Source organism: Balearica regulorum, chromosome 32 (genome assembly GCF_011004875.1).
Source record: "Balearica regulorum gibbericeps isolate bBalReg1 chromosome 32, bBalReg1.pri, whole genome shotgun sequence".
Classification (NCBI taxonomy): domain Eukaryota; kingdom Metazoa; phylum Chordata; class Aves; order Gruiformes; family Gruidae; genus Balearica; species Balearica regulorum.
Genome location: NC_046215.1, coordinates 683,830 through 709,822, shown reverse-complemented (window position 1 = coordinate 709,822; position 25,993 = coordinate 683,830). Strand labels below are relative to the sequence as shown.

At 66.5% G+C, this 25,993-nt stretch overlaps 4 protein-coding genes across 9 annotated transcripts; 2 read left to right on the top strand and 2 right to left on the bottom strand.

The window, feature by feature from the left end:
• The first annotated feature begins 269 nt into the window (after positions 1-269).
• Positions 270-2,640, top strand: LOC142598940 (class II histocompatibility antigen, B-L beta chain-like). Its single transcript, XM_075738439.1, has 6 exons — positions 270-455; positions 1,087-1,356; positions 1,577-1,858; positions 1,967-2,073; positions 2,208-2,231; positions 2,403-2,640. The coding sequence occupies exons 1-6, from the start codon at positions 365-367 to the stop codon at positions 2,409-2,411; spliced, it is 783 nt and encodes a 260-aa protein (XP_075594554.1). The 5' UTR covers positions 270-364; the 3' UTR covers positions 2,412-2,640.
• Positions 2,641-4,378: 1,738 nt separating this feature from the next.
• On the bottom strand, positions 4,379-6,734 carry LOC142598941 (class II histocompatibility antigen, B-L beta chain-like). Its single transcript, XM_075738440.1, has 6 exons — positions 6,553-6,734; positions 5,651-5,920; positions 5,149-5,430; positions 4,934-5,040; positions 4,776-4,799; positions 4,379-4,606 (listed from the first exon to the last, which is right to left on the bottom strand). The coding sequence occupies exons 1-6, from the start codon at positions 6,641-6,643 to the stop codon at positions 4,598-4,600; spliced, it is 783 nt and encodes a 260-aa protein (XP_075594555.1). The 5' UTR covers positions 6,644-6,734; the 3' UTR covers positions 4,379-4,597.
• Positions 6,735-9,166: 2,432 nt separating this feature from the next.
• Positions 9,167-17,120, bottom strand: BRD2 (bromodomain containing 2). Of its 6 annotated transcripts, XM_075738438.1 has the most exons (13): positions 16,205-17,111; positions 14,478-14,778; positions 13,852-13,949; positions 13,242-13,379; positions 13,018-13,159; positions 12,673-12,881; positions 12,165-12,536; positions 11,918-12,046; positions 11,579-11,833; positions 11,288-11,499; positions 10,740-11,050; positions 10,542-10,664; positions 9,167-10,408 (listed from the first exon to the last, which is right to left on the bottom strand). In XM_075738438.1, exons 4-13 carry the CDS (start codon positions 13,350-13,352, stop codon positions 10,278-10,280), a joined length of 1,995 nt encoding a protein of 664 aa, XP_075594553.1. In that variant the 5' UTR covers positions 13,353-13,379; positions 13,852-13,949; positions 14,478-14,778; positions 16,205-17,111; the 3' UTR covers positions 9,167-10,277. The 6 variants fall into 6 exon arrangements, with proteins under 6 accessions (XP_075594553.1, XP_075594549.1, XP_075594551.1 ...); XM_075738434.1 differs by lacking the exon at positions 13,852-13,949 and having other exon boundaries at positions 16,205-17,112; XM_075738436.1 differs by lacking the exon at positions 16,205-17,111 and having other exon boundaries at positions 13,841-13,949; positions 14,478-14,615.
• Positions 17,121-21,206: 4,086 nt separating this feature from the next.
• On the top strand, positions 21,207-25,554 carry LOC142598905 (class II histocompatibility antigen, M alpha chain). Its single transcript, XM_075738310.1, has 5 exons — positions 21,207-21,454; positions 23,051-23,311; positions 24,824-25,105; positions 25,186-25,311; positions 25,416-25,554. Exons 1-5 carry the CDS (start codon positions 21,379-21,381, stop codon positions 25,418-25,420), a joined length of 750 nt encoding a protein of 249 aa, XP_075594425.1. The 5' UTR covers positions 21,207-21,378; the 3' UTR covers positions 25,421-25,554.
• The last annotated feature ends 439 nt before the right edge of the window (positions 25,555-25,993 follow it).

The following is a 25,993-nucleotide window of genomic DNA, read 5'->3' as shown; positions in this document are numbered from 1 at the left end:
ATGGATGCCAGAACAGGGTCGTGCAGGGGTAACGCTGTTGAACTTGGGCCGTGCACACCCCTGGAGATGGATCTGGGGAGGGGGGAGGTGGGGGCTGCCGAGGCCGGGGATCCCAAGTGCCGGCTGGGGCTGGCAGCCTCCTCCCTGGGGTCACTGCTCCGGCGTGGGACAAGTGTCCGAGGGAGCCCTGCGAGTGCCGGCTCTGCCTGGTGACGGGTGATGCTGCCCAGCCTCGCTCCTCACTGGTCCTCGCTGGGACTCCAGTCCCGGCACTGGGCAGGACTGGGGGGATACCCCCAACCGGCAGAGTGCGGATCGCTTGGGGGGGGTCTCAGCACCTTTGCAGCCTCTGCTGTGAGCGGCGATGGAGACTGGTCGTGTGCTGGCAGCTGGGGCCGTGCTGGTGGCACTGGTGGTGCTGGGAGCCCACCCGGCTCGTGGCGAGAAGACCTCAGGTGCGCTCGGACGCGTGGCGTGGGGAGGGTGTTGGTGGGGTTGGGTGCCACGCGTGCCCCGGGACGTGCTGGGTGTCTGTGTTTGGGGGGGTGCTGAGAGGTCCCCCCCGAGCCCCTGGGACCACCCTGCCCCCAGCGATCCCTCGTCCCGTCGTCTGTCCTCTGCAGGGCTGGGAGCAGCGGGCTCCGTGTCAGACCCAGCTCCCCAACAGGGTGGGGGAGATGCTCCCCCCATCTTGCTGAACCCCAGGAACAGCCTCTGGGCTCCGTTCTGCCCCGGATCCCTCCTGCCCCTTCCCTGCCCTTGGGCTCCATCCCTGCACTCGTCCCTTCCCGTGCCCCCCCCGCTGTCCCCCCCACCGCCTGGGTGACGGTCTCCCCTCCCCCTGACTCCCCTCGGCTCCTCTCTGGCCCTTCCCAGTCCCCGGGCTGAGCCACGGAGTCCTCGGCGGGTCAGGATCACGCCGCCAGCCCCAGCACAGCCGTGCGGCCATGGGGGAGGCCGGGAGGAGAGCGGCGATGGGGAGGGGGCTGCGCGGTGCCTCCCTGCCCTCCCCTGTCCTGCCTGGCGTCCTTCGGGTGCTGGGGAGGGGGGAGCCGGCCCCCCTGACCTGCCTCCCTGCACGCACAGCGGTTTTCCAGTATAGGCTTGTGGGCGAGTGTCAGTACCTCAACGGCACCGAGCGGGTGAGGCTTGTGGTGAGAAACATCTACAACCGGGAGCAGTTCACGCACTATGACAGCGATGTGGGGCACTATGTGGCCGACACCCCCCTGGGAGAGCCCCAAGCCCAGAACTGGAACAGCCAGCCAGAACTACTGGAGCAGAGACGGGCTGAGGTGGACACATTCTGCCGACACAACTACGGGGTGGTCAGGTCTTTCACCGTGGAGAGGAGAGGTGAGTGCGTGGCAGAACATTTCCCCGGGGACGGGCACGAGCCGAGCCCCGGGGTTCCCGGCGGGGAAGAGCGTGTGCGTGGCGTGTTTGGCCAGGGCCCTGCGCAGCCCCTGCAGCCTCCCGCGAGGACGCCGGTCCTGCGTGGGGACGGCCCTGGGCCCGGCTGGGTGGCCCCTGTGCTCTCGCAGTCCGTTCCCAGCTCTGTCCCGCTCTCCCCCAGTTCGGCCCGAGTTGAGCGTCTTCCCCATGCAGTCGAGCTCCCTGCCCCAGACCAACAGGCTGGTTTGCTCCGTGACGGGATTTTACCCCGCGGAGATCGAGGTGAAGTGGTACAAGAACGGGCAGGAGGAGACGGAGCGCGTGGTGTCCACGGACGTGATCCAGAACGGAGACTGGACCTACCAGGTGCTGGTGATGCTGGAGACCACCCCGCAGCGCGGGGACACCTACATGTGCCAGGTGGAGCACGCCAGCCTGCAGCACCCCGTCACCCAGCACTGGGGTAAGGTCCTGCCCTGTCCGGCACCCCGAGCTGGGGGCCCGAGCCCCTGGTGCGGGTGGGGACGCGGGGGACGCCCCCGGCCCTGACCCCCTGCTCTCGTCCCCGCAGAGCTGCAGTCGGACGCCGGCAGGAGCAAGATGCTGACGGGGGTGGGGGGCTTCGTGCTGGGGCTCATCTTCCTGGCGCTGGGGCTCTTCCTCTACGTGCGCAAGAAGGTGAGCGGTCGGGACGCTGGCTGGGGGGTCCCTGGGCTCTGGGGTGTCTCCTGTGCACGGGGCGGGGGGGGTGGGGGTGGGTCTGCGGTTCCGGCCGCCCCTGCTCCGACGCTGACCTTGTCTCTGTGTTTCAGGGCGCCCCGTTCCCCCAGCTGCAGGTAACCTCCGTCTCCCCCACCCTGCTCCACCCCCCCTCTGCGGGCCGCTCCCCGCCTGTTCCCAGGGACGGCACCTCCGGACGGAGCGTGTCCCCCGATAACGCCGGGGCAGAGCCCCGCGGACACACTGGCCCCCCAGCCCAGCGTTCACCCCGTCTTGTCTCCCCACAGGGCTCCTGAGCGAACTCCTGCCCACCGGCTCCGCCGCCGCTGCTCGTCCTCTGCCCCCCGCCCAGCGTCACCTCGTCACGGAGCCCCCCCCATCCCCGCGCTGATCCCTGCCATCACCCCCTCTCTCCCATCCCAGCTCAGCTTCGCTGTTGCTGCTCTGCAGCCCCCCGGGCCCCCGGGCCCCACGACGGTAGCCCTCGGCCGCTCCGGCTCTGCCTAATAAAGTGTCCCTGTCCCCCCCGGCCCTGGTTCTTTGGGGACAGTGGGGTGGGTCACTGCCTCCCCCCGTGCCCCTGCGTCCCTGACAGGGCTCTGAGTGCTCGCTGGGGGCCACACGTGCGAGGGGTCCTGTGGGAGCTGGAGGGGGGGGGGAGCGTGGGTGGCAGATCCGGCACCCCACCGCCTTGGGGATGGATCCGGGGTGGAGACGAGGGGTGCTGGGTCCCCTCAGCTGCTCTGGTCGGTGGCTCCATGTGTGTGCCCCCCCCCCCCCCCCGGTGTCTGAGCCATAGTGGGCTGGGGCAGGGAGCAGGGCCCTGTGGTGGGGGGGGGGCACCCCCCCAGCCCCAGCGCTGATCGCCACTCCTGTCCCTCCTGCGGTGCCCCCCTCACGGGACGGGACGCTGCCCTGCACCCCGACACGGCACCCACCGCACCCCACAAGGATCCCGGCGTCCTGCCAGCGCCCCCCTCAGTCGCCCTGTTCCCCACCAGGAACAAGCTGGGTGCAGATGAACCGGTGACAGACGGAGCCGGTGGTGCCAGGCTGTCCCCCACCACCTTTCCTGCTACTCGGAAGCCCCCCCAGAGCCCGGGGAGCCGGAGCCCCACTCAGTGGGGTGCCCCTGTGGGGCACGGCAAGGGGACACCGGTGGGGTGGAGTGGGGCTGGGGGGGGTGCTCAGGGCAGGGATCACAGAATCCCAGAATCCCAGACTGGTTTGGGTGGGAAGGGACCCCCACAGCCCATCCAGTCCCGCCTTCCTGCCATGGGCAGGGACACCCTCCACTAGCCCAGGTTGCCCAAAGCCCCATCCAACCTGGCCTTGAACACTGCCAGGGAGCCAGGGGCAGCCACAGCTTCTCTGGGCACCCTGTGCCAGGGCCTCAGCACCCTCACAGGGAAGGATTTCTGCCTCACATCTCATCTCCATCTCCCCTCTTTTATCATGGAATGATAGTATCACAGAATCACAGAATGGTTTGGGTTGGAAGGGACCTCAAAGGTCATCTGGTTCCCTGCCATGGGCAGGGACACCCTCTACGAGACCAGGTCACCGTTCCTCCTTGTCCTACCACTCCATTCCCTGATGAACAGCCCCTCTCCAGCTTTCCTGGAGCCCCTGCAGGGACTGGAAGGGGCTCTAAGGTCTCCCCGCAGCCTTCTCTTCTCCAGGCTGAACCAGCCCAACTCTCTCAGCCTGAGATCTCCATGCCAGAGGTGCTCCAGCCCTCGCATCATCTCCGTGGCCTCCTCTGGACTCTCTCCAACAGCTCCATGTCCTTCTTGTCCTGGGGACCCCAGAGCTGGACGCAGCACTGCAGGGGGGTCTCCCCAGAGCGGAGCAGAGGGGCAGAATCCCCTCCCTCGACCTGCTGGTCACGCTGCTGGACACGCAGCTCAGGACACGGTTGGCTTTCTGGGCTGCCAGTGCACGTTGCTGGGTCACGTTGAGCTTCTCATCCCCCAACACCCCCCAAGTCCTTCTCCTCAGGGCTGCTCTCCATCCATTCAGTGCCCAGCCTGGAGTTGTGCTGGGATTGCCCCGACCCACGTGCAGGACCTTGCACTTGGTGAACTTCACGGGGTTCTCACGGGCCCACCTCTCCAGCCTGCCCGGGGGGGGGGGTGGAACTGGATGGGCTGTGAGGTCCATTCCCACACAAACCGTTCTGTGATTCTATGACCAGAGCCTGGTCAGGGGCACAGGGGAGGCAGTGACCCACCCCACTGTCCCCAAAGAACCAGGGCCCGGGGGGGACAGGGACACTTTATTAGGCAGAGCTGGAGTGGCCGAGGGCCACCGTCGTGGGGCCCTGGGGGCTGCAGAGCAGCGACAGCGAAGCTGAGCTGGGATGGGAGAGAGGGGGTGATGGCAGGGATCAGCGCGGGGACGGGGGGCTCCGTGACGAGGTGACGCTGGGCGGGGGGCAGAGGACGAGCAGCGGCGGCGGAGCCGGTGGGCAGGAGTTTGCTCAGGAGCCCTGTGGGGAGACAAGACGGGGTGAGCGCCGGGCTGGGGGCCGGTGTGTCCGCGGGGCTCTGCCCCGACGTTATTGGGGGACACGCTCCGTCCGGAGGTGCCGTCCCTGGGAGCAGGCGGGGAGCGGCCTGCAGAGGGGGGTGGAGCAGGGTGGGAGAGACGGAGGTTACCTGCAGCTGGGGGAACGGGGCGCCCTGAAACACAGAGACAAGGTCAGCGTCGGAGCAGGGGCGGCCGGAACCGCAGACACCCCCCCCCACCCCCTGCCCCGCGCACAGGAGACACCCCAGAGCCCAGGGACCCCCCAGCCAGCGTCCCGACCGCTCACCTTCTTGCGCACGTAGAGGAAGAGCCCCAGCGCCAGGAAGATGAGCCCCAGCACGAAGCCCCCCACCCCCGTCAGCATCTTGCTCCTGCCGGCGTCCGACTGCAGCTCTGCGGGGACGAGAGCAGGGGGTCAGGGCCGGGGGCGTCCCCCGCGTCCCCACCCGCACCAGGGGCTCGGGCCCCCAGCCCGGGGTGCCGGACAGGGCAGGACCTTACCCCAGTGCTGGGTGACGGGGTGCTGCAGGCTGGCGTGCTCCACCTGGCACATGTAGGTGTCCCCGCGCTGCGGGGTGGTCTCCAGCATCACCAGCACCTGGTAGGTCCAGTCTCCGTTCTGGATCACGTCCGTGGACACCACGCGCTCCGTCTCCTCCTGCCCGTTCTTGTACCACTTCACCTCGATCTCCGCGGGGTAAAATCCCGTCACGGAGCAAACCAGCCTGTTGGTCTGGGGCAGGGAGCTCGACTGCATGGGGAAGACGCTCAACTCGGGCCGAACTGGGGGAGAGCGGGACAGAGCTGGGAACGGACTGCGAGAGCACAGGGGCCACCCAGCCGGGCCCAGGGCCGTCCCCACGCAGGACCGGCGTCCTCGCGGGAGGCTGCAGGGGCTGCGCGGGGCCCTGGCCAAACACGCCACGCACACGCTCTTCCCCGCCGGGAGCCCCGGGGCTCGGCTCGTGCCCGTCCCCGGGGAAATGTTCTGCCACGCACTCACCTCTCCTCTCCACGGTGAAAGACCTGCCCACCCCGTAGTTGTGTCGGCAGACTGTGTCCACCTCAGCCTGTGTCCTCTCTGGTTCTTCTGGCTGGCTGTTCCAGTACTCGGCTTGGGGCTCTCCCAGGGTGGTGTCGGCCACATAGTGCCCCACATCGCTGTCGTAGTGCGCGTACTGCTCCCGGTTGTAGCCGTACCTCGTCACAAGTCTCACCCGCTCGGTGCCGTTGAGGTACTGACACTCGCCCACAAACCAATACTGGAAAACCGCTGTGCGTGCAGGGAGGCAGGTCAGGGGGGCCGGCTCCCCCCTCCCCAGCACCCGAAGGACGCCAGGCAGGACAGGGGAGGGCAGGGAGGCACCGCGCAGCCCCCTCCCCATCGCCGCTCTCCTCCCGGCCTCCCCCATGGCCGCACGGCTGTGCTGGGGCTGGCGGCGTGATCCTGACCCGCCGAGGACTCCGTGGCTCAGCCCGGGGACTGGGAAGGGCCAGAGAGGAGCCGAGGGGAGTCAGGGGGAGGGGAGACCGTCACCCAGGCGGGGGGGGGGGACAGCGGGGGGGGCACGGGAAGGGGCGAGTGCAGGGATGGAGCCCAAGGGCAGGGAAGGGGCAGGAGGGATCCGGGGCAGAACGGAGCCCAGAGGCTGTTCCTGGGGTTCAGCAAGATGGGGGGAGCATCTCCCCCACCCTGTTGGGGAGCTGGGTCTGACGCGGAGCCCGCTGCTCCCAGCCCTGCAGAGGACAGACGACGGGACGAGGGATCGCTGGGGGCAGGGTGGTCCCAGGGGCTCGGGGGGGACCTCTCAGCACCCCCCCAAACACAGACACCCAGCACGTCCCGGGGCACGCGTGGCACCCAACCCCACCAACACCCTCCCCACGCCACGCGTCCGAGCGCACCTGAGGTCTTCTCGCCACGAGCCGGGTGGGCTCCCAGCACCACCAGTGCCACCAGCACGGCCCCAGCTGCCAGCACACGACCAGTCTCCATCGCCGCTCGCAGCAGAGGCTGCAAAGGTGCTGAGACCCCCCCAAAGCGATCCGCACTCTGCCGGTTGGGGGTATCCCCCCAGTCCTGCCCAGTGCCGGGACTGGAGTCCCAGCGAGGACCAGTAAGGAGCGAGGCTGGGCAGCATCACCCGTCACCAGGCAGAGCCGGCACTCGCAGGGCTCCCTCGGACACTTGTGATCCCCTGACCCCGCTGCACCCCAGGGCAGGCAGCAGGATGCGGCCCATGCCCGTAGGGCTGGGAGAGCGACCCCAGGGCTCACAGAGACCGGGGGGGGGGGGGGGGGTCCCCAGGATAACCCTGATGGGGGGGGGGCCCTGTCTGGGCGACGGTCCATCTGCTCCGCAGGGCGCTCGGTGCCGTTACTCTGCCTGGGAACAGCTGAGTCGGAGTCGGGGTCCCCTCCCATTGGCTGAGCACCTGGGGGGGAGGCCCCCCCTCTGTGTGTGTGTGTCCCCCATCACACAGTTCCCCAAACCCAGAGCGACTCCTGCCCCTCGCCTTGTCCTGCTCTCGCTGCACCCGGTGCCGGCAGAGGCGATGGCCGGAGGACGGGGGCGCGTCCCGCTGGCGCTGCTGGCTGTGCTGGCTCTGTGGGGGCCGTGAAAGGTGCGTGAGGACACGGAGGGGGCGGCCGTGGGGTGGTGGGTCTGGGGGCAGAGGTGGGGTTGTGGGGTGCCCTGGACCCGTGGGGCTGGCACCAGTCTATGGTTCCCTGGGTCTTCCTTTTCTCCCTTCTTAAAAAAACGGGGGTTCTGTTTTCCTTTTTCCAGTCGGTGGGAATGTCACCGGACTGCCAGGACTGATGAAATACGATGGCGAGTGGCCTGGCCACTTCATCCACCAGTTCCCTCAGGACCCGCGGACGCATCTCATCAGGTCCCACAGACTTCTGCACCTCCAGGTTCCTTAGATATTCTTGAACCTGATCTCCTGCAGTGGGCGATTCTTCATTCTCCCAGTCCCCGCCTTTGCCTTCTGTGACCAGGGCAGCGTGGTCGAGCCCTTGCCGGTGAAAACTGAGGCGAAGAAGTTCATGAGAACCTCAGCCTTCTCCATATCCCAGGTAACCAGGTCTCCTGCTTCATTCTTCATTTTCCCTCATCTTCCTTTTCTCACTGACGTACCTATAGAAAGTTTTCTTCTTGTCCTTGATGTCCCTGGCCAGATTTCATCCTACCAGGGCTTTGGCTTTCCTAACCTGGTCCCTGGCTTCTCGGAGAGTTTCTCTGGATTCCTGCCGTCCTATCTGCCCTTCCTTCCACCCTCTGGAGGTTTCTTTTTGCGTTTGAGTTTTGCCCAGGAGCTCCTTGTTCATCCGTCGGGGCCTCCGGGCGTTATCGCCTGACCTGTTCTTTGTGGGGACGCAATAAAAGGATCCTGCTCCCTGCCCTGGGGTGCAGCGGGGCCAGGGGACCCCCAAGTGTCAGAGGGAGCCCTGCGGGTCCCGGCACTGGGCAGGACTAGGGGGGGGGTGGGGGTACCCCCAATCGGCAGAGTGTGGCTCCCTCGGGGGCGGGGGGGGGGGGGGGTCTCGGCACCTTTCCAGCCTCTGCTGGGAGCAGCGATGGAGACCGGTGGTGTCCTGGGAGCTGGGACCGTGCTGGTGACACTGGTGGTGCTGGGAGACCTCAGGTGGGCACAGAGCCGTGGCACAGGGAAGGGGAGGGGGGGTTGGACCCTAAACTGAGATTGGGGTGCAGCTGGGTATTGGGGGGTGCTGTGGAAAACGAGTTGGATAAGGGATGAGTGGAAAAGGGAGGGGTGGGATGGTGTGAAGAGGGGGGCCCCGTGGCATCCTCCCCCCATCTTGGGTACCGGAGTAATCCCCTGGGGGTGGCCGGGGTGGGGGCACAGCCGGGGGGACCCCAACCTCGGTACCTACAGTCCCAGGTTAAGGGTGACCCGGACGCTTCACCGACAGCACCACGAGGGTCATCCACAACCGGCGGGGGGGGGGGGGGGGTGTCGGGCACCGTGATGGTGGGTGACACCCCCCCCCCCCGCCATGGGTGAGCCCCTGGTGGGTGACACCCCCCGAGTGACACCCCCAGGCACAAACTAGAGGGATGTTGGGGGGACTGGGGACCCCTTCGCCATGGCAGAACCTTTTCCCGAGGACAGGCACGAACATCCGTGCCATGCTCGGCCCCCCCCAGGAGCGAGATGCTCACAGGGGCGGGGGGGCTTCATACTGGGGTTCATCAACATGGGGGGACCCCCCTGGTCCCTGTTTCAGGGTGCCCCAGCTCCCCCCAATTGGAGCAGCCCCCCCACACACCCATTTCCCCCCTTCCCCAAATCCCCACACCCCAGCTGGGCTCCCCCCTCATCCTCCCCCAGCTGCCTCCCCCCAAACTGGTCAAGAAGGAGCAGAGACGGGGGGGACAAAACTGTCCCCCATCTCCCCACAGCTGTGTGCCCCCCCCCCCCCGCAGCCCCCCAAGGACCCACGATGGAGGGGGGGTGTCCCCCCCCCCCCCCCAGCAAAACGGCAGCTCAGCTCCACTCGAATAGTATTTTCTTTATTTACATGTTAAAGAATCGAAAGGTTCGAAACATACAATAAGATGAAAACACAGCTCTAAGGGTCTAAAGGATGGGGGGGGGGGGGGGTGTGTGTGTGAAAGGGCAAAAAAATAAAACCAACAAAAAAAAAAAACCAACCAAAAACCAAAATAAAACGAGTAGAAAAAAATTATACAGTCAACGTAAAAAACAGGCGGCCCCTCCCTCCCCCCTGCCCCGCGCGGGGAACATGCTGCCCTGATCGTCCGGGGGGGGGGGTATGTACAAGGCGCGTCCCGGGGCCCCCGCCAGCACGACGCAGCGCAAATAAATTAAAAATCCTCCACGGATGAGGGGAGGGGGGAGGGCGGCGGCTGCTGCCCCCCCCAGGGGGGGGGTGGGCGAGGACGGGGAAGGGCCGGCCGAGTGCCCCCACGACAAACCCAAACTCGGGACTCTCAACCCCCCCAAGGGGCTTTTTTTTTTTTTTTTTTTTCTTCCTTTCTTTTTAAAAGATTTTTTAATTTTTTTTTTTTTTGTGTTTTGTTTTTTTTTTCTTTTTTTTTTTTTTTTTTTAAATTTCTTTTTCTTAAAAACCCCAAAACTTTTCCCCTTTGGAAAAAAAATCCCACAAGTCAGGGAAAAAACAAAAAAAAAAAGAAAAAAAAAAAGAAAAAAAAAACCACCCCAAAACCAACAAACAGTAAAACCTGCTGGGGGGGGGGGGGGGGCGCGGAGGGTCAATTCCCCCCCCCCCCCCCCCACTTCCCGCCCTGTGGCGACGCCTCCGGCCTGTAAACACTGGGGTCCCCCCCCCCCCACCCCACTGCGCCCCAAGGGGGGGGGCCCTGGCTCAGGCAGGGGGGTGGTTCCCCCACAGCCCCCCCCCACCCACCCACCCACCCCACCCCGTGTCCCAGGGGAGGGGGGGGGGCTCTGCCCGCAGGGTGGAAGCCCCTCAGTCCGGTTCACCTGGGTCCGATCCCGCAGAGCCTCTTCCGAACCCCGCCCCGACGTCGGGGAGTGCCGCGGTGGGGTGAAAGGAGGGGGGGGGGGGGGGGGGGGAGCGGGAGGAAGCGGGTGGGGGGGGGGGGGGCTCCGACCGTTTTAACCCGAATCCGAATCGCTGGTGTCCGAGGAAGAAGAGCTGGAACTGGAACTGCTGGAATCCGAACTGGAACTGGAGGCGCTGAGGCGGGATACGGCCACTTGCTGAGCAGATTCCGGTTTTTCGCTGGCTGCAAAAAAAAAAAAAAAAACAAAAAAAACCCCAAAAAACCAACAAAAGGTTGGACCAAAGGAGCAAAGGTTTAATTTCACCGCGCCGACGCGGGCGAAAGGAAGGGAGCGCGTCGCCGGCCGGGCACTCACCCTTCTTTGGGGGCTTCTTGGTGGAATTGAGCTGCCCGCTGACGTCCTGCAGCCGTTTTTCCAGCTCCCGCTTCTTCTCCAGCGCCAATTCCTCTTTCGTTTTCCCCACCGGCTTCTTCATGGCTGCGGGGAGAAGGTTCAAATTGGGGCTCGGCGCACCCCCAAAACCCTCCCGGCGCGACCCCGAGAACCGCTTACTTTCGCTGTAGGGCTTGCGGGGTTTCTTGCGCAGGCAGGAGAGGACGTAACGCTCCAGCTCCCGCAGCGTCGAGGGTTTGAGGGTCTCGAAATCGATCTCGATCTCCTCGGGGTTAGAATCGCGTAGGGAAGGTTCTCGCGACTGGATGATGTGAACCACCCGGCCCAGCTTCTCGCCCGGCAGCTTGTTGATGTCCAAACTGAGCTGACGTTTCTCGTCGTAGGTCATGGGTTTACTCTCTTCCTCTTCCTCCGAATCGTAAAGCGCCGGCGGAGGCGGCAACGCGGCTTTAGCCGCCTTCTTTGAGTTCCTGTCGGGAGAGATCGCGCCGCGGCGTCAACGGCTGCCGCGAAATCCTCCTCTTCCCCCCCCCCCCACCCCATCACCAAAACTCCCTCCCCGGGGCCGGCAGCGCTCAGACGGGGTTTGGCTTGTTCCAATCGGTTCCTCGCCACGGTCGCTCTGCCGGGGAAAGAATCATCACGGCCGCTGCCTGCGCCCCACCCACCCACCCAAACCCCAGCGCCGCGCCGAGCACCGCGCTCACTTGGAGCTGCCGCCGCCTCCGCCCGTCCCTCCGCCGCCACCACTGGCTTTCTTGGCTTTACGGAGCTGGGCCTGGCGCGCCCGGGCCTCTTCGTCCCCTCCTCGACCTTTGTGCTTCTCCGATTTCTTCTTTTTCTTCTTTTCCCGCTTTTTTTTGGGTTTGGAAACGGGGCCCTGCGAGAGGGCAGCCAGCTGCTCGTGCACGGCCCGCAGCTGTGGGGGGAGACAGGGGGGTGAGGCGGGCGTGGGGAGCGGGCCCAGGAGGTGGCACGGACCCTTCTCCGGCCCTCACCTGCTCCTGCAGCTCGGCCAGGCGGTTGGCGCGTTCCTCCTCCGAGTCGGAGCTCTCCTCGCTCTCCGACGAGCTCTCGCTGCTGCTTTCGTCCTCGTCGTCGTCTTCGTCGTCCTCGTCATCCTCATCCTCGTCGCTGGAAGATTCCTCGGAGGAGGATTTGGAGAGGGCGCCGGCAAGAGGGGCCGATACCGAGGGAGGGCTGGCGTCCTGCGGCTCATCCGGCATTTTGGCGTAGCTGAACTCGAAGACGTCCTGCGAGGGGAGCGGGGTCAGCGCGGGAGGGACGGCACGGTGGGACACACAAACACCCCCCCCCCCCCCCCCCACGTCGCTCACCTGCAGCTTACGGGCCATGGCCACCACGTCGTGGTCGGGCGGGTTGTACTTGTAGCAGTTGGAGAACATTAACCGGACGTCGGCGGCAAATTCCTGCGCGTCGTGGTAATCCCGGTTCTCCATCTTCCGCTGCGGGGAGAAGAAACGGTGAGCGGGAGCTGCCGGACACCCACCACGCGGGACAGGAATGCCACAGAACCCCTCCCCCTCCAAAAAAAAAAACCAAAAAAAAAAAAGCCTTCCCTACCTTGATGGTGCTGAGGTCCATGGGGTGCTTGATGATCTCGTGGTAGTCGTGCAGCCCCAGGGCCGAGGCGTCGACGGGTTTGTAGAAGGGCCAGGCGTAGGCCGCGTGCTTCTTGGAGAGCAGCTCCTTCAGGATCCCGTTGCAGTACTTGAGCTGCTCCGATAATTTGCCCTTTTTGGATGTCTGGTGCTGCTGCGAATCCGGTAAATCTTTTTTTGGGGGTTTGATGGGGCGACCGCTCTCCCGACGCGCGGGGATCTTGGCCGCCTTGGCCTCGAGCAACGTGGCGGAGGGCGAGGACTCCCCGCTGGTGGCGATGATGGCCGTGGTGGTGGGGGTGGTGGTGTCCGCTTTCCGCTTCACTCCCTTCTTCTGTCGAAAGTAAAAAAAAAAATAAAAAAAAAAAATAAAAAAAAAAAGGATGAGACCCACACGTGAGGCTGTGGGGGGAAAAGAAAGAACCGGACCCACGGAATCCGCCCCACGCCGAAGCCGACCCTCGTCCTACCTTGGCCACGGGCTGGGTGGGAGCGGGCGCAGCCAGGACGGTCGGGGCGGCGGAGTGCAGCGACTTGAGGAGCGGAGCGGAGATCACGGATGGGTGGGGAATGTTAACTATGGTGGTGGGGATGTCGGGGCTCGGGGCGTAGACCGCGGTGTGGGAAACGGAGGAGACAGCCGGCACTTGCTGAGCAGCTGTGAGTCCCGCCAGGAGCGCTGGGCCGAGACGAGAAACCTCCCCGTTAATGCCGCGGCGGGGGGGGGCGATGCCAAGTCTCGGGGAGCCCCCCCATCCAACCCCTGGGGTCCCACCTAACCCCGCCAGCCATCCCACCCCACGCGACCGTTTTACCTGCTGCCCGGGACGCTCCCTTCTTATGGCTGTTCTTGGCCACCGGCACCACGATCTCCTGCTCTTCCGGTGGCATCTGGGCCACCTTCTGCAGGAAAATCTTCTCCAGGGTTTGGGCCATCAGCACAATGTCATCCGTGGGCTGCAGGAAGAACCCGAAGCGGCGTCAGAATCCGCCGGGAAGGCGCCACGGGACTCGTCGGCAGCACCGGCGTCGTTCTCACCTTGTTGTAGATGTAGCAGTTGGTGAACATGGTGTTGAAGTCCTGCATGCACTCCGCAGCCCCCCAGTAATAGTTGTTCTCCAAGCGTCGCTTGATCGTCCCCATGTCCATGGGCTGCTTGATGATCTTGTGGTAGTCCTGCCGACAAAACAACGCGGCATAGGTGGTCAGGGGCGCGCCGGTGACCGCGCCGCGTCCCCCCCCCGCGCCCACCCTCCCCGGTCCCGCGGTCGCTCGGCACCCGGCAAATCACCGGTTCGCCCATGTCGGAGCCGGGACCGACGCGAAGCGCGACGGGGACCAAGCGTCCCGCTCACACACCAGCTCTCACTCGTCGCCCAAACGCAGGCAGGGGGTGCGTGGGGGTTCAAAAAACACCTCCGGACCTGGTCCCCACCCGAGAGTGCCACCGTCCCCCTTTTGCCCACAGGGGCGAGAGGGTCCCTACGTGCCTGGGGAGCAGCCGGTTCTGCCGGGGCGGGGGGGAGCCTACGCTACGGAAACGGCCGGATCCTGGCGTCCGGTGGGCGCGCACGTCCCGCACGAGAGGTGGGACGGGGCTCGGGGAAGCTAACGCTAAATTTAAGAGCAAAACCTACGTGGAAATTACCTCCGGGCTTTAACTCCTTGGGCGCCACAGGTGCACGGGGGGGCTGGCGTTTAATATTGGGGTCACAGGATGTCTTCTACAAATTCATGGATGGGAATCTGCAAAACGCATTCAGGGCACAAGAGATTAGGTGGGGAAGCGTCCGGGTTACCTCTAGAGCGGCTGCGTCACCTCATCCATACCTTTGTAGGGGACATTGGGACAAGGGGAGGGGGGTGGCAGCTGCTCTGAGGACGTCCCCAGGACCAGCCTGGATGCCTACGAGGGGCTGAGGTGTGCGGGGAGGTGGGGGGGGCCGGTATGGATTAGGCCCCCTCCCCCCGGAAGAGGGCGAGGACAGCACAGCCCGGACACCTGCGGCTGCATCTCTGTGGCGGAGCCCCCGGGAGGGGGACGGCGCCGGCCCTGGCACTCTCAGGCTGGGGAAAGGGACGGGGGGGACACGCACCACGTCCGGGGTCAGGCAGCACCCGAATTTAACAATATATCTGCCTAACACCCCCTGCCTGCACGCGTCGGCGTTGGGGGAGCGAGGGGAGGGGGGGGGGGACGACACACACACAGACACACACGCGCATGCCCCGGGCGCCATAATTTCTCCCACACCCGTCCGCGGGGCTCGTTACCGGCAGGCCCAGCTTGACGGCGTCGACGGGTTGGCGAAAGGGCCAAGCAAACTGGTGCTTCCACAGAGCCTTCATCACCACTTTGTGCAGATACTGCAGCTGGTTGGTGACCCGACCCGGCTTCTTGGGGTTGGAAACCTCCGGCGGAGGCGGGTTCGCCTGGGGGGATTGCAGGGCCGGCACCGACGCCATGGTTGGACTCTCGAAGCCCTCGTAGAGGAGCGAGGGTTTGCGGATCCGCTTGCCGGGGGTCGATTCCGTCGCCAGGCCCATGAGCCCGGCATTGCCCTCCCCCAGAATCCTGAAAGGGGAGCAGAGACAGGGTTAGCGGGGCAGCTCCGCGCCGGGGTGCCGCACCACTGCCTTGGCCAAAAGAAAAACAACCCCGCCTAACCGGGGCTAGGCCGCGGGGTTCCCAGGAGAAACCCCCAGTAAGGAGCCGACCGCTCCTAAAGCCACGATTTAGGGTGGGAACGTTGCCGCGCTCGGTTACGGCGTGGCAGAGGGAGACGATCGCGTTCCCCAGGACGTGGGTGAGCTCCCATCGTGTGTCTCCCTTTGAGGGGGGGAGGGCCCGGGATTTAGCCGTGAACTCCGGCTACACCCGTTAATTGCTGCCGGACGGGGCGCGTGTTTCCCTGCCGGTGCCGGGAGAACCGTCCGCGCCGGCGCAGCCGGAGCAGAGAGCTTGGCGTGGGTCCAGGCTCGCCCTCGAACAAAGAGCCAACCCGCGGGGCCGCGCACGGAGGTGACGGCGCCGATGTGCGTCGAGGCGACGGTGACACCGCCGGTGTGACCCGTTCTCTGAGGCCACAGCCGGGAGTTCCGGCGGGATTTGAGGGACACGGCGAAGCCCCGCGGCGCGGTTGTACCATTATGTCAACGCAGGGGTCAAGATCCCGGGTGGCTTGACACCATCCTGGTCACAAGGACCCGACACCGCACACAGGGACGGGACAGGACTCGGGGGACCCACAGTCCCAAGGGAGGCGGCGCAGCCGTGACAAACTCTCACATCGTTTTAAGGCCAAAACTCAGTGTTTTATGGTAACGACCACTAACCGAGGAACAGTAGGAGCCGCGGAAATACCCACAGAAGACACCACGGTGGCACCGGGGACCCCCGCGACACTGACACGAAGGCTCGGGAGGTTTCCAGAGCGTGCGCAGCCGCTAAACCCAACCCCTGCTCCTTCTCCAGGCAGCTCCTGCCCAAAGCCCTGAACCCCTCGCACACCTAGAACTCGAGGGAGGGGGGGGGGGAGACTGTGATCCCCCCCCCCCACCGCGTTGCCCTGAGCTGACCCACAGGTGACTGTCACCCACGGGCCTTCACAACCGTCACCCAACGTCCGCTGGCTTCGCCCGCGTTGTCAGCGCTTGGCGCAAGCGGGATTTTTCCCTGGGGCTCCGGAGCTGCCAAGGGCACGGCTCAAGTGCCAAGGACGGCGCTAGGAGGGGGACGGGGTGGCCCCCGAGTGACAGGGTCACACCGGGTGCGGCGGGGAGGAAGGCGAGACCCCATCCCCACCGGCGTAGGCGAGAAGCGGCTGCTCCCGTGGTCCGTCTGTCCGTCCCCAGCTCACGGGAGAGGGGACGCAGCCCCGACCCCACACCACCGGCCAACCCCAGGCTACCCCCCCAACGGGTCGTGTCACGGCTACAACCCACGCGTGACACCAAACCCACCCCTCCATCCCCAGCCCCCCCACGGCGCCGGTACCTACTTGCTCTGGGGATTCACATTCTGCAACATGCCGGCGGTTGCGTGCCCGGCCCGCGGTCCCGGCCGTCCTTCTTCTCCTTCTCCTTCTCCTCCTCCTCCCGCCGCCGCCGTCTCTTCCGACGACCCCCCCACTTTGCCCGGCGAACGGTTCGACGGTACCGGCCCGGCGGGGCCCTCCCCCGTCAGCACATCACCGAGCAACGGGGAGGGGGGACGAGCCAGGCACCCCCTCCCCTCCCCCGGGCAGGGCGCGGCCGGGCGGGGCGGGCCTCAGGCGGCGGCGGCAGCAGCTCCTCCGGCCGGGCGCGACGGCGGCGGCGGCGGCGAGCGACAACGGTGCGGGACCATCCACCGGCCTTCACATGAACGGGCGCGGAGAAAATGGCGGCGGGGAGTTGGAGGGCGGGGGTATGTAGGGGCGGGAGGGGGGAGGGGGGGGGGGTCCCCTCTTCGGAGCCCCCTCCGGGCTCCAAAATCCTGCGCGATCCGGTCAATACAAGCCTCGCCGCGTCGCTGGGTGCCGGTTGCGTCCGCGGAGGCCGGGGATCAGACGGGCCGCGGTGGTCCGGGAGGCGGATGACAGCGGATTGTACCGGGGATCACCGGCCGGGCTCCATCTTGGCTCCCTGAGGGGAGGAGGGCGGGAGCGGGGGGGGGGGAGGGGGGGGGAAGGAGGGCCCCCTCACCGCTGGCCGCAGGCAGGGGTCGCTACGGAGGCCGGGGAGGGTCCGGCGAGCCCTCCGGGAGCGCGGAGGCGGGGGCTGGGCCGCCCGGCGGAGGATGGATCCGGTTTGGGGCCGCCCCCAGCGCGCACCGGGCCCGACCCGCTCCGTCCTTCGTCCCAGCGAAATGGCGCCTCTCGGCCTGCCCCCGGCCGCCCTTATATAGACAGCAGCCGGCCCCTCATTGGGCGGTGGCGGCGCTGACATCACTCACCCGCCCCTCCCCGCCCCACCGCGGCCTCATTGGGCGGAGGCACGCCCGGCGCGCCTGTCCCATTGGCAGCGCGACGCGCCAGTCACCCGCGCCGCTCTCCTCCCCTCCCGCCCTTCCGCCCGGCGCCTCACCCGACGGAGCTGGCGGTATCAGCGCCCATTGGCCGACGCTGCCATTCGTTGCGAAGCCATTGGCCGGCGGGTCACGTGAGGGGCGGGACGAGCGGGCGGAACCGGCCGTTGGCGGTTGTTGTCGCGCTCCCCGCGGCGGGGATGGGGAAGACGGGGCCGGGAGGCGCCATCTTGTCCGGCGGCGGTGACCGCGGGCGGACAATGAGCCCGGCGCTCCCGGGAGGCCTCGCCGCCTCCCCGCCACCCCCGGCGGTGCCGGACAACGTGGCGAACCCCCCCACCCGCCCTCACCCCCCTCGCGGGGGTCCCACGGGCATCAGGGCCCGGTAATACCGGAGCCGCCGCCGCGCCTCGCTTTACACACACCCCCCCCCCCCCCCCCCCTCCAAGTCCCGGCCACGCACCTGGCTACCCCCGCGTCCGCCGGTCCCCACGGGGCGCGTCAAGCCCCCCCTCACGACACTGGGGATGCGCCAACCCCCACGAACACGCCGCTGCTGTGACCGCCAGCCCCCGGTGGGGCCCGATCCGCGGGTGCTCTCCCCTCCTTTCCCCCCCCCCCTCCACGCACACACCGTGGAGGGGGGGTGGGTGGGGGGGGGCCACGCCGACCCCGGGACCCCCACACCGACCGTGAAGGGGGACAGATGCTCACCCCCCCACGGCGGCCGCCACGACCGCGGTGGCTCCAGGGGAAGCCTCAACCCCCTTCGCCCGCCAACCCACGGGGGGGGGGGGGGGGGTGGCGGTGGTCTTGGCTTCCCCCCTCTCCACGGGCTCGCAGAACACGGGTGGGTCTCTCCCCTCCCCCCCCCCAGGCCGTGACACAGCACTTGGGGCCCTGCCCGCCGCCGCCCCCGCGCGAACACCCAAACATGGCGCTTTTCGCCCCAAACCGCCGCCCCCGCTACCGCGCACAAAGCCGCCCCGCCCTACCGCCCCACCTGCCCGTCACAGCTTTTCTCACAGCCCATTGGTCACTGCGCCGCCGCGGGGGCGGGATAGCGCTTGACTGACAGCTCGCCACCGCCACGTGACCTCCCCCCCTACCCCGCTCCTCCATTGGGGGGGGGGGGAAGGGCGAGGTTCCCCCCCCCCCCCCCCGGTCACTCACCTGAGCCGCCCCCACGCGGGGCCGCGACCCTCGTCCCCGGTCCCTCTTCATCCGCCCCCGCTCCGCGCTCCCCCTCCCCCGCCGCCCGCCCCAAAAAGCCCCGATTTGGGGGCCAAAAAAAAAAAAAAAAGATTAAAAAAAAAAAAAAAAAACATCCCAGGGCAGAAAAGGGAGCCACGAGCTACGTCACCCGCGTCCCGATTGGCTCCCCGCCGTCACGTGGCACCCCCGCGGCTCCCACGGCCCCATTCATACCCCCCCTCCCCTCCCCTCCCCGCCCAGCGGGGGCCCGCGCGGCTCCGCGGGGTCCTAGTGCCGCGGGGGGCACAGCGGCGCGCATGCGCGTTGAGGGCCTGCTGCAGCCCCGGGGGGGGGGCGTGTGTGTGTGCGCACCCACGGGGGTCCGTGGCAGTGCAGTGGGTGCACCCACGGGGGGTTGCGGGGCATTGCAGGGGTACACCGCTTGTATCCGTGGGGGTGTCAGGTATGGCGGGAGGCGGAGGCACCCACGGGAGGGTCCCGGGATTGCAGCAGCGTCACGACACCGTGGCGGGTACAGCGATTGGAGTGGGTGGCAAGGAGGTGCAGTGGGTGCAGTTGCACCCTGCCGGGGTGCACTGGGTGCTGTGAGTGCAGGGATGGGGTGCAGGGTGTCGTACAGGGTGCAGCAGATGGGAATGGGGGTGCGCAGGGTGCAGGGCACGCAGCAATGGGGTGCGGGGTGGTGCCCCGGGTGCCACGCACACAGGAATGGGGGTGCCCTGGGTGCATTGCACGTGGGGATGGGGTGCCCTGGGTGCCACGCACACAGGAATGGGGGTGCCCTGGGTGCCTGGCGTGCAGGGATGGGGTGCACTGGGTGCCACACACATAGGAATGGGGGTGCCCTGGGTGCCTGGCGTGCAGGGATGGGGTGCCCTGGGTGCCACGCACACAGGAATGGGGGTGCCCTGGGTGCCTGGCGTGCAGGGATGGGGTGCCCTGGATGCCACGCACACAGGAATGGGGGTGCACTGGGTGCCTGGCGTGCAGGGATGGGGTGCACTGGGTGCCACACACATAGGAATGGGGGTGCACTGGGTGCCTGGCGTGCAGGGATGGGGTGCCCCGGGTGCCACGCACACAGGAATGGGGGTGCACTGGGTGCATTGCACGTGGGGATGGGGTGCCCTGGGTGCCACGCACACAGGAATGGGGGTGCCCTGGGTGCCTGGCGTGCAGGGATGGGGTGCCCTGGGTGCCACGCACACAGGAATGGGGGTGCACTGGGTGCCTGGCGTGCAGGGATGGGGTGCACTGGGTGCCTGGCACACAGGGATGGGGGTGCACTGGGTGCCTGGCGTGCAGGGATGGGGTGCACTGGGTGCCACACACACAGGAATGGGGGTGCACTGGGTGCCTGGCATGCAGGGATGGGGTGCACTGGGTGCCACGCACACAGGAATGGGGGTGCACTGGGTGCCTGGCGTGCAGGGATGGGGTGCACTGGGTGCCACACACATAGGAATGGGGGTGCACTGGGTGCCTGGCGTGCAGGGATGGGGTGCCCTGGGTGCCACACACATAGGAATGGGGGTGCACTGGGTGCCTGGCGTGCAGGGATGGGGTGCCCTGGGTGCCACACACAGAGGAATGGGGGTGCACTGGGTGCCTGGCGTGCAGGGATGGGGTGCCCTGGGTGCACACACACAGGAATGGGGGTGCACTGGGTGCCTGGCGTGCAGGGATGGGGTGCCCTGGGTGCCACACACATAGGAATGGGGGTGCACTGGGTGCCTGGCATGCAGGGATGGGGTGCACTGGGTGCACACACACAGGAATGGGGGTGCACTGGGTGCCTGGCGTGCAGGGATGGGGTGCACTGGGTGCACACACACAGGAATGGGGGTGCACTGGGTGCAGCGCACAGGGATGGGGTGCACTGGGTGCCTGGCATGCAGGGATGGGGTGCCCTGGGTGCCACACACATAGGAATGGGGGTGCACTGGGTGCCTGGCGTGCAGGGATGGGGTTCACGATGTTGCACAGGGTGCAGCGCGCACAGGATTTGGGGTGCACGGGGTGCAACGCATGCAGGGATGGGGTGCACTGGGTGCAGCGCATGCAGACATGGGGGTGCATGGTGTCGCACAGGGTGCTTTGCACGTGGGGATGGGGTGCCCTGGGTGCCACACACAGAGGAATGGGGGTGCACTGGGTGCCTGGCACGCAGAGATGGGGTTCACGGTGTTGCAGCGCACACAGGATTTGGGGTGCAGAGGGTGCAGCACATGCAGCGATGGGGTGCAGAGGGTGCATCGCACGCGGAGATGGGGGTGCACGGTGTCGCGCTGGGCGCAGCGCACGCACCGGCGAGGTGTTGCGTGCGTGCAGTGGGCGCAGTGGGCGCAGCAGGCGCAGTGCATGCAGTGCATGCAGCGGGCGCAGTGCATGCAGCGGGCGCAGCGCAGGCAGCGGAAGCAGCGCAGGCAGCGGAAGCAGCGCGTGCAGCAGATGCAGTACGCGCGGCGGAAGGCTGCGGGGCGTTGCAGCGCGCGAGATGCGCCCCGTGCCGTCACCGCCGGCGCCACGTCCCCACCGGTTGCAGCAGCAGCACCCGGGGCAGGGTGGGGGGACACACACAGGACACAACCCAGGCCGGGGGGTGCCCCCTAATTAATAGGGGGGGCCCGGTTATTAATTGCATCGTGGCGGCGCCACGCTAACGAACGCGAGCGGTTGTAACCGCCGTGCCGGGAGCGTGGGGTCTCCGTGGGGTTGGGGGGTGTCTCTGTGGGGGGGTGGGGGTGTCCCATCCCCGTGGGGTGGGTGCGGGGGAGAGGGGAGCACCCTGCCCCACGCCGGGATCCGCTCTGTCACAGCACGAGGGTGCCGTGCGAGGTCCTTCTCCCCAGCAACGGGTGACGGGAGGGAACCGGGCCCGGCCATTGGCATCACGGCCAGGCCGCGGTGCCGGCACCCGGCAGCACCCACCGGGTGCCGGGTGTCGGAGGGATGGGTGCTGCGGGCGGGAGCGGGGTGCTTGTGGCCGGGTTGCTCTGGGTGGCCCTGGCTGCAGCCGTCACCGACGGTAGGAGGTCACGGGGCCGCGGTGCTGCCGGGTGGGTGGGGGCACCCGTGGGTGGGTGGGGCGGGTGGGTGCGTTGGTGCGAGGGGGTTTGCGTGGGGTGGGGGTGCGATGGCGGGGCGGGGGGGTGGCCGTGCGCTCGTGCGAGGGTCTGCGTTAGTGCACGGGGCTGCGCGTGGGGGGGGGGTGCGTGTGCACTAGTGCGCGGGGCGGGAGCGGGAGCGGGAGGAGGCGTGCAATAGTGCGAGGGGTTGTGCGTGGTGTGCTGTGCGCGCTAGCGCACGGGGTGCGTGAGTAGCAAGGGGTGTGCAATAGTGCAAGGGGTTGCGCGTGGTGTGCTGTGTGCACTAGCGCACGAGGTGCGTGAGCAGGAAGGAGGGTGCAATCGTGCAAGAGGTTGCGCGTGCGGTGGTGGACACGCTAGTGCACAGGGCAGGGGGTGGAAGGAGGGGTTGTGCACTAGTGCAAGGGACTGTGCGCTAAGGCACAGGGCTGTGCATGGGGTTGTGTGTGCACTAGTGCAAGGGGTGTGAGTGTGAGCAGCAGGGCGTGTGCGCTCGTGCAAGGGGTTGTGCGTGGGGTGGGGGATGCGCTAGTGAATGGGGAGAGGGTGCAAGGGGGTGTGTGTGCACTAGTGCAAGAGGCTGTGCACTAGTGGAAAGCACGTGCGTGTGCGTGTGTGCAGCGTATGTCCATGTGCAGAGCGTGTGTGTGTGCACTGTGCTGTGGGCACGCGCGGAATGCACGCGCACGCAGAGCGCGCGTCCTTGCACAGTTCGTGTGCACGCGCAGTGGGTGCAAGCACCGTGCGTGCGTGTCCTTGCAGTGAGTGTGTGCACGCGGAGCGCACGTGTGTGTGGGAGCGCGTGCACGTGCAGTGTGCCCGTGCACAGCGTGTGCCCACATGCAATGAGCGTGCACGCAGCGTGCGCACGTGCGATGAGTGTGCACGCAGAGGACGTATCCTTACGCCGTGAGTGTGTGCACGCACAGCATGTGCCCTCGCACGCTCTGCGTGCGCGCGTGCAGGCAACGCGTGTGCGCGCAGAGCGTGCGTGTCCTTGCACGGTGAGCGTGTGTGTGCAGAGCGTGCACCGTGCCTGCGCCCGTGCACAGCCCTTGGCCCCTGCCCACCGTGCAGACGTGTGCCCCTGCCTGCACCCGCCGTGGTGGTGCTGGGCACCTGCCTGCCTGTACCCCCTGCCCGTACCCCCTGCCTGCACCCCCTGCCCTTAACCCCTCTGTGCCGGTGCTGGCCCCCTCCTGCCTGCACTCCTGCCCACCCCCCCACCCTGCCTGTACCCCTGCCCTGCCCTTACCATGCCTGTGCTGGACCCCTCCTGCCCGTAGGCCTGCCCTTACCCCTGCCCTTACCCCCCTCCTGCCCGTACCCCTGCCCTTACCCCTGCCCACACCCCCACCCTGCCTGCACCCCTGCCCTTACCGTGCCTGTGCTGGACCTCTCCTGCCCATACCCCTGCCAATACCCCTGCCCTTACCCCCCTCCTGCCTGTACCCCTACCCTTACCCCCCTGCCTGTACCCCTGCCCTTACCCCGCCCTGCCCTTACCCCTGCCCTCACCCCCGCCCTGCCCGCAGAGCCGCCGGCGCACACCCTGGCCGAGGTGCTCTTCTGCCAGCCGGCCATGCCCTCGCTGGGGCTGGCGTTGGCCTTCGACGCCGACCAGCTCTTCTGGTTCGACTTCCCCGGCTCCCGCTGGACCCCCAATCTGCCCGACCTCCCCCCGTGGCCCTCGGCCCTGGAGACCCCCACCGAGCTCCTCCTCGACGCCACGCTCTGCCAGGACGTGCGCCGCGACCTCACCGACCCGCTCACCGGCCTGTTGCCGGAGGCAAAGGGTAGGCGACGCGGTGGACAACGTGGGTCCCGTCCCTGCCCACCGCGTGCCACCATCGTCCCTCTGACGTGGTCCTCCACAACGTCCTCGTCTCTTAATCGGCTGGGTGGGCCGTTAGGTGGATGAGGAATTGGGTGGTTGGTGGCAGCCAGAGAGATGTGGTCAACGGCTTCGTGTCCGGATGGAGACCAGTGACCACTGGTGTCCCTCAGGGGTCCATACTGGGACCAGTACTGTTCCATAGCTTCATCAGTAGCACAGATAGTGCGGTCGAGGGAACGCTCAGCAAGTTTGGAGGTGACCCCAAGTTGAGTGGGGTGGTTGATACCCCAGAAGGATGAGATGCCGTCCAGAGGGACCCAGACAGGCTGGAGAGGAACCAAATGAAGTTCAACCAGGGCGAGTGTAGGGTCCTCCACCTAGTGAAGAACAACTGCAGACACCAGTACAGGTTGGGGTTGACCTGCTGGGAAGGACCTGGGAGTCCTGGTGGACACCAAGCTCTCCGTGACCAGCAGCGTGCCCTCGTGGCCAAGAAGGCCAATGGTACCTGGGGGGCATTGCGAAGAGCGTGGCCAGCAGGTCGAGGGAGGTTCTCCTCCCCGCGGTGAGGCCACATCTGGAGTTCTGTGTCCAGTTCTGGGCTCCCCAGTTCCAGACAGACTGGGAACTACTGGGGAGAGTCCAGCGGAGGTCTACAAAGATGATGAGGGGCCTGGAGCATCTCTGGTGTGAGGAAAGGCTGAGAGAGCTGGGGCTGGTCAGTGTGGAGAAGAGAAGACTGAGAGGGGATCTGATCAACACTTATCAATATCTAAAGGTTGGGTGTCTAGAGGAAGGGGCCAGACTCTTCTCAGTGGTGGCCAGTGACAGGACAAGGGGCAACGGGCACAAACTGGGACACAGGAAGTTCCATCTCAAGATGAGAAAAAAACTTCTTCCCTCTGCGGGTGACCGAGCCCTGGGACAGGCTGCCCAGAGAGGTTGTGGAGTCTCCTTCTCCGGAGAGATTCCAAACCCACCTGGACGCCATCCTGTGCGACCTGCTGGAGGTGATCCTGCTCTAGCAGGGGGTTGGACTAGATGATCTCCAGAGGTTCCTTCCAACATCAACCAGTCTGGGATTCTGGGATTCTGTCCTGCACCCGAGTCGGGGCAATCCCAAACAAGGAGACAGGCTGGGGGATGAAGGGTTGGAGAACGGAGAAGGACTTGGTGGGAGAAAAAGTGTCGCTAGGACAAGGGGGAACGGTTTGAAGCTAAAAATGGTAGATTTGGGTTAGATGTAAGGAAGAAATTCTTTACACTGAGGGTGGTGAGATGCCGTAGTGAGAATGTGGGAGATGCCCCATCCCTGGAACCACTCAAGGTCAGTCTGGACGGGGCTGTGAGCAACAGGAGCTGGTTGAAGATGCCCCTGCTGAGGGAGGAGATGACCTTCAGAGGTCCCTTCCCACCCAAAATGGTCCTTTGATGGATTCTATCCCACCCCGTCCCCTCTCAACCGTCTCAGGCGTCCCAGTGGCTGACATCTTCCCAGTGCGACCGTTGGCGTTGGGTGAACCCAACACGCTGGTGTGTATGGTGGGAAACGTCTTCCCGCCGGCGGTGGAGATCAGTTGGCAGCTGGACGGGGTCCCTGTCACCCAAGGGGTCACCCACACCCACTACACCCCCACGGCCGACCTGGCCTTCATCCGCTTCTCCTACCTGCCGGTGACGCCCAGCGCCGGTGACGTCTACACCTGCATGGTCACCCGCGAAGGGGACAATTCCTCCGTCATTGCCTACTGGGGTGAGCGCGGGGACGGGGACGGGGCTGCTGGGGAGACACCGGGGCTGGCGGTGACCCCCCCCCCCCGTGTCCCCCCTTAGTGCCCCAAACCCCCGACCCCTCCGAGGTGCTGGAGACGGCGCTGTGCGGTGCTGCCATGGCTCTGGGCATCCTCCTGGGGCTGCTCGGCATCACCATGATCCTGGCGGCACGCCGGAGCGCCCACGGTACGGCCCGGATGTTGGGGTGTCCCCCCCGGTGAGGGGGGGTGTGATGAGGGGGGGGTGAGGAGGGGACCGTCACCAAATCCCCTCTGGTGTCCCCCACCCAGGTTGAGCACAGGACGGTGCAGAGGCCGGCGCCGCTCGGTGCAGGAGTGGAGATGGCGGCGGGGGGGGGGGGGGAAGGGGGAATAAACCCCCTTCCCCCCCCCCCCCCCCCCAGCAATTAAACTCCTCGTCTGTGGCTGCGCCCCGTGTCCTCGTCTGTCCCCCACCCCGCGCTGTGGTGGCTTCTCCGCTGTCTGATATTGGGGTTCAGCTGCATCACGCCCCCCAAAGAGCCATTCCCCAGAGGAGCGTGCCTCAGTTTCCCCACTGGGGAAGGGTGGGAGGTGGCTGTAGCCGTGACTTCTCCGTTGCCTAATATTGGGGTTGGGCTGGTTTGCGCCCCCCCCGAAGAGCCATCCCCCAGAGGCGTGCCTCAGTTTCCCCACTGTCCGAGCCTTTAGAGGTGGGGGAGGACGTGGTGGTGGCTTCTCTGCTGTCTGATATTGAGGTTCAGCTGCATCGCACCCCCCCCCCCCAAAGAGCTGTCCCCAAGGGTCGTGCCTCAGTTTCCCCGCTGCCATAGGGAAGGAGGTGGCTGCAGCAGTGGCTTCTCTGCTGTCTGATATTAGGGTTCAGCTAG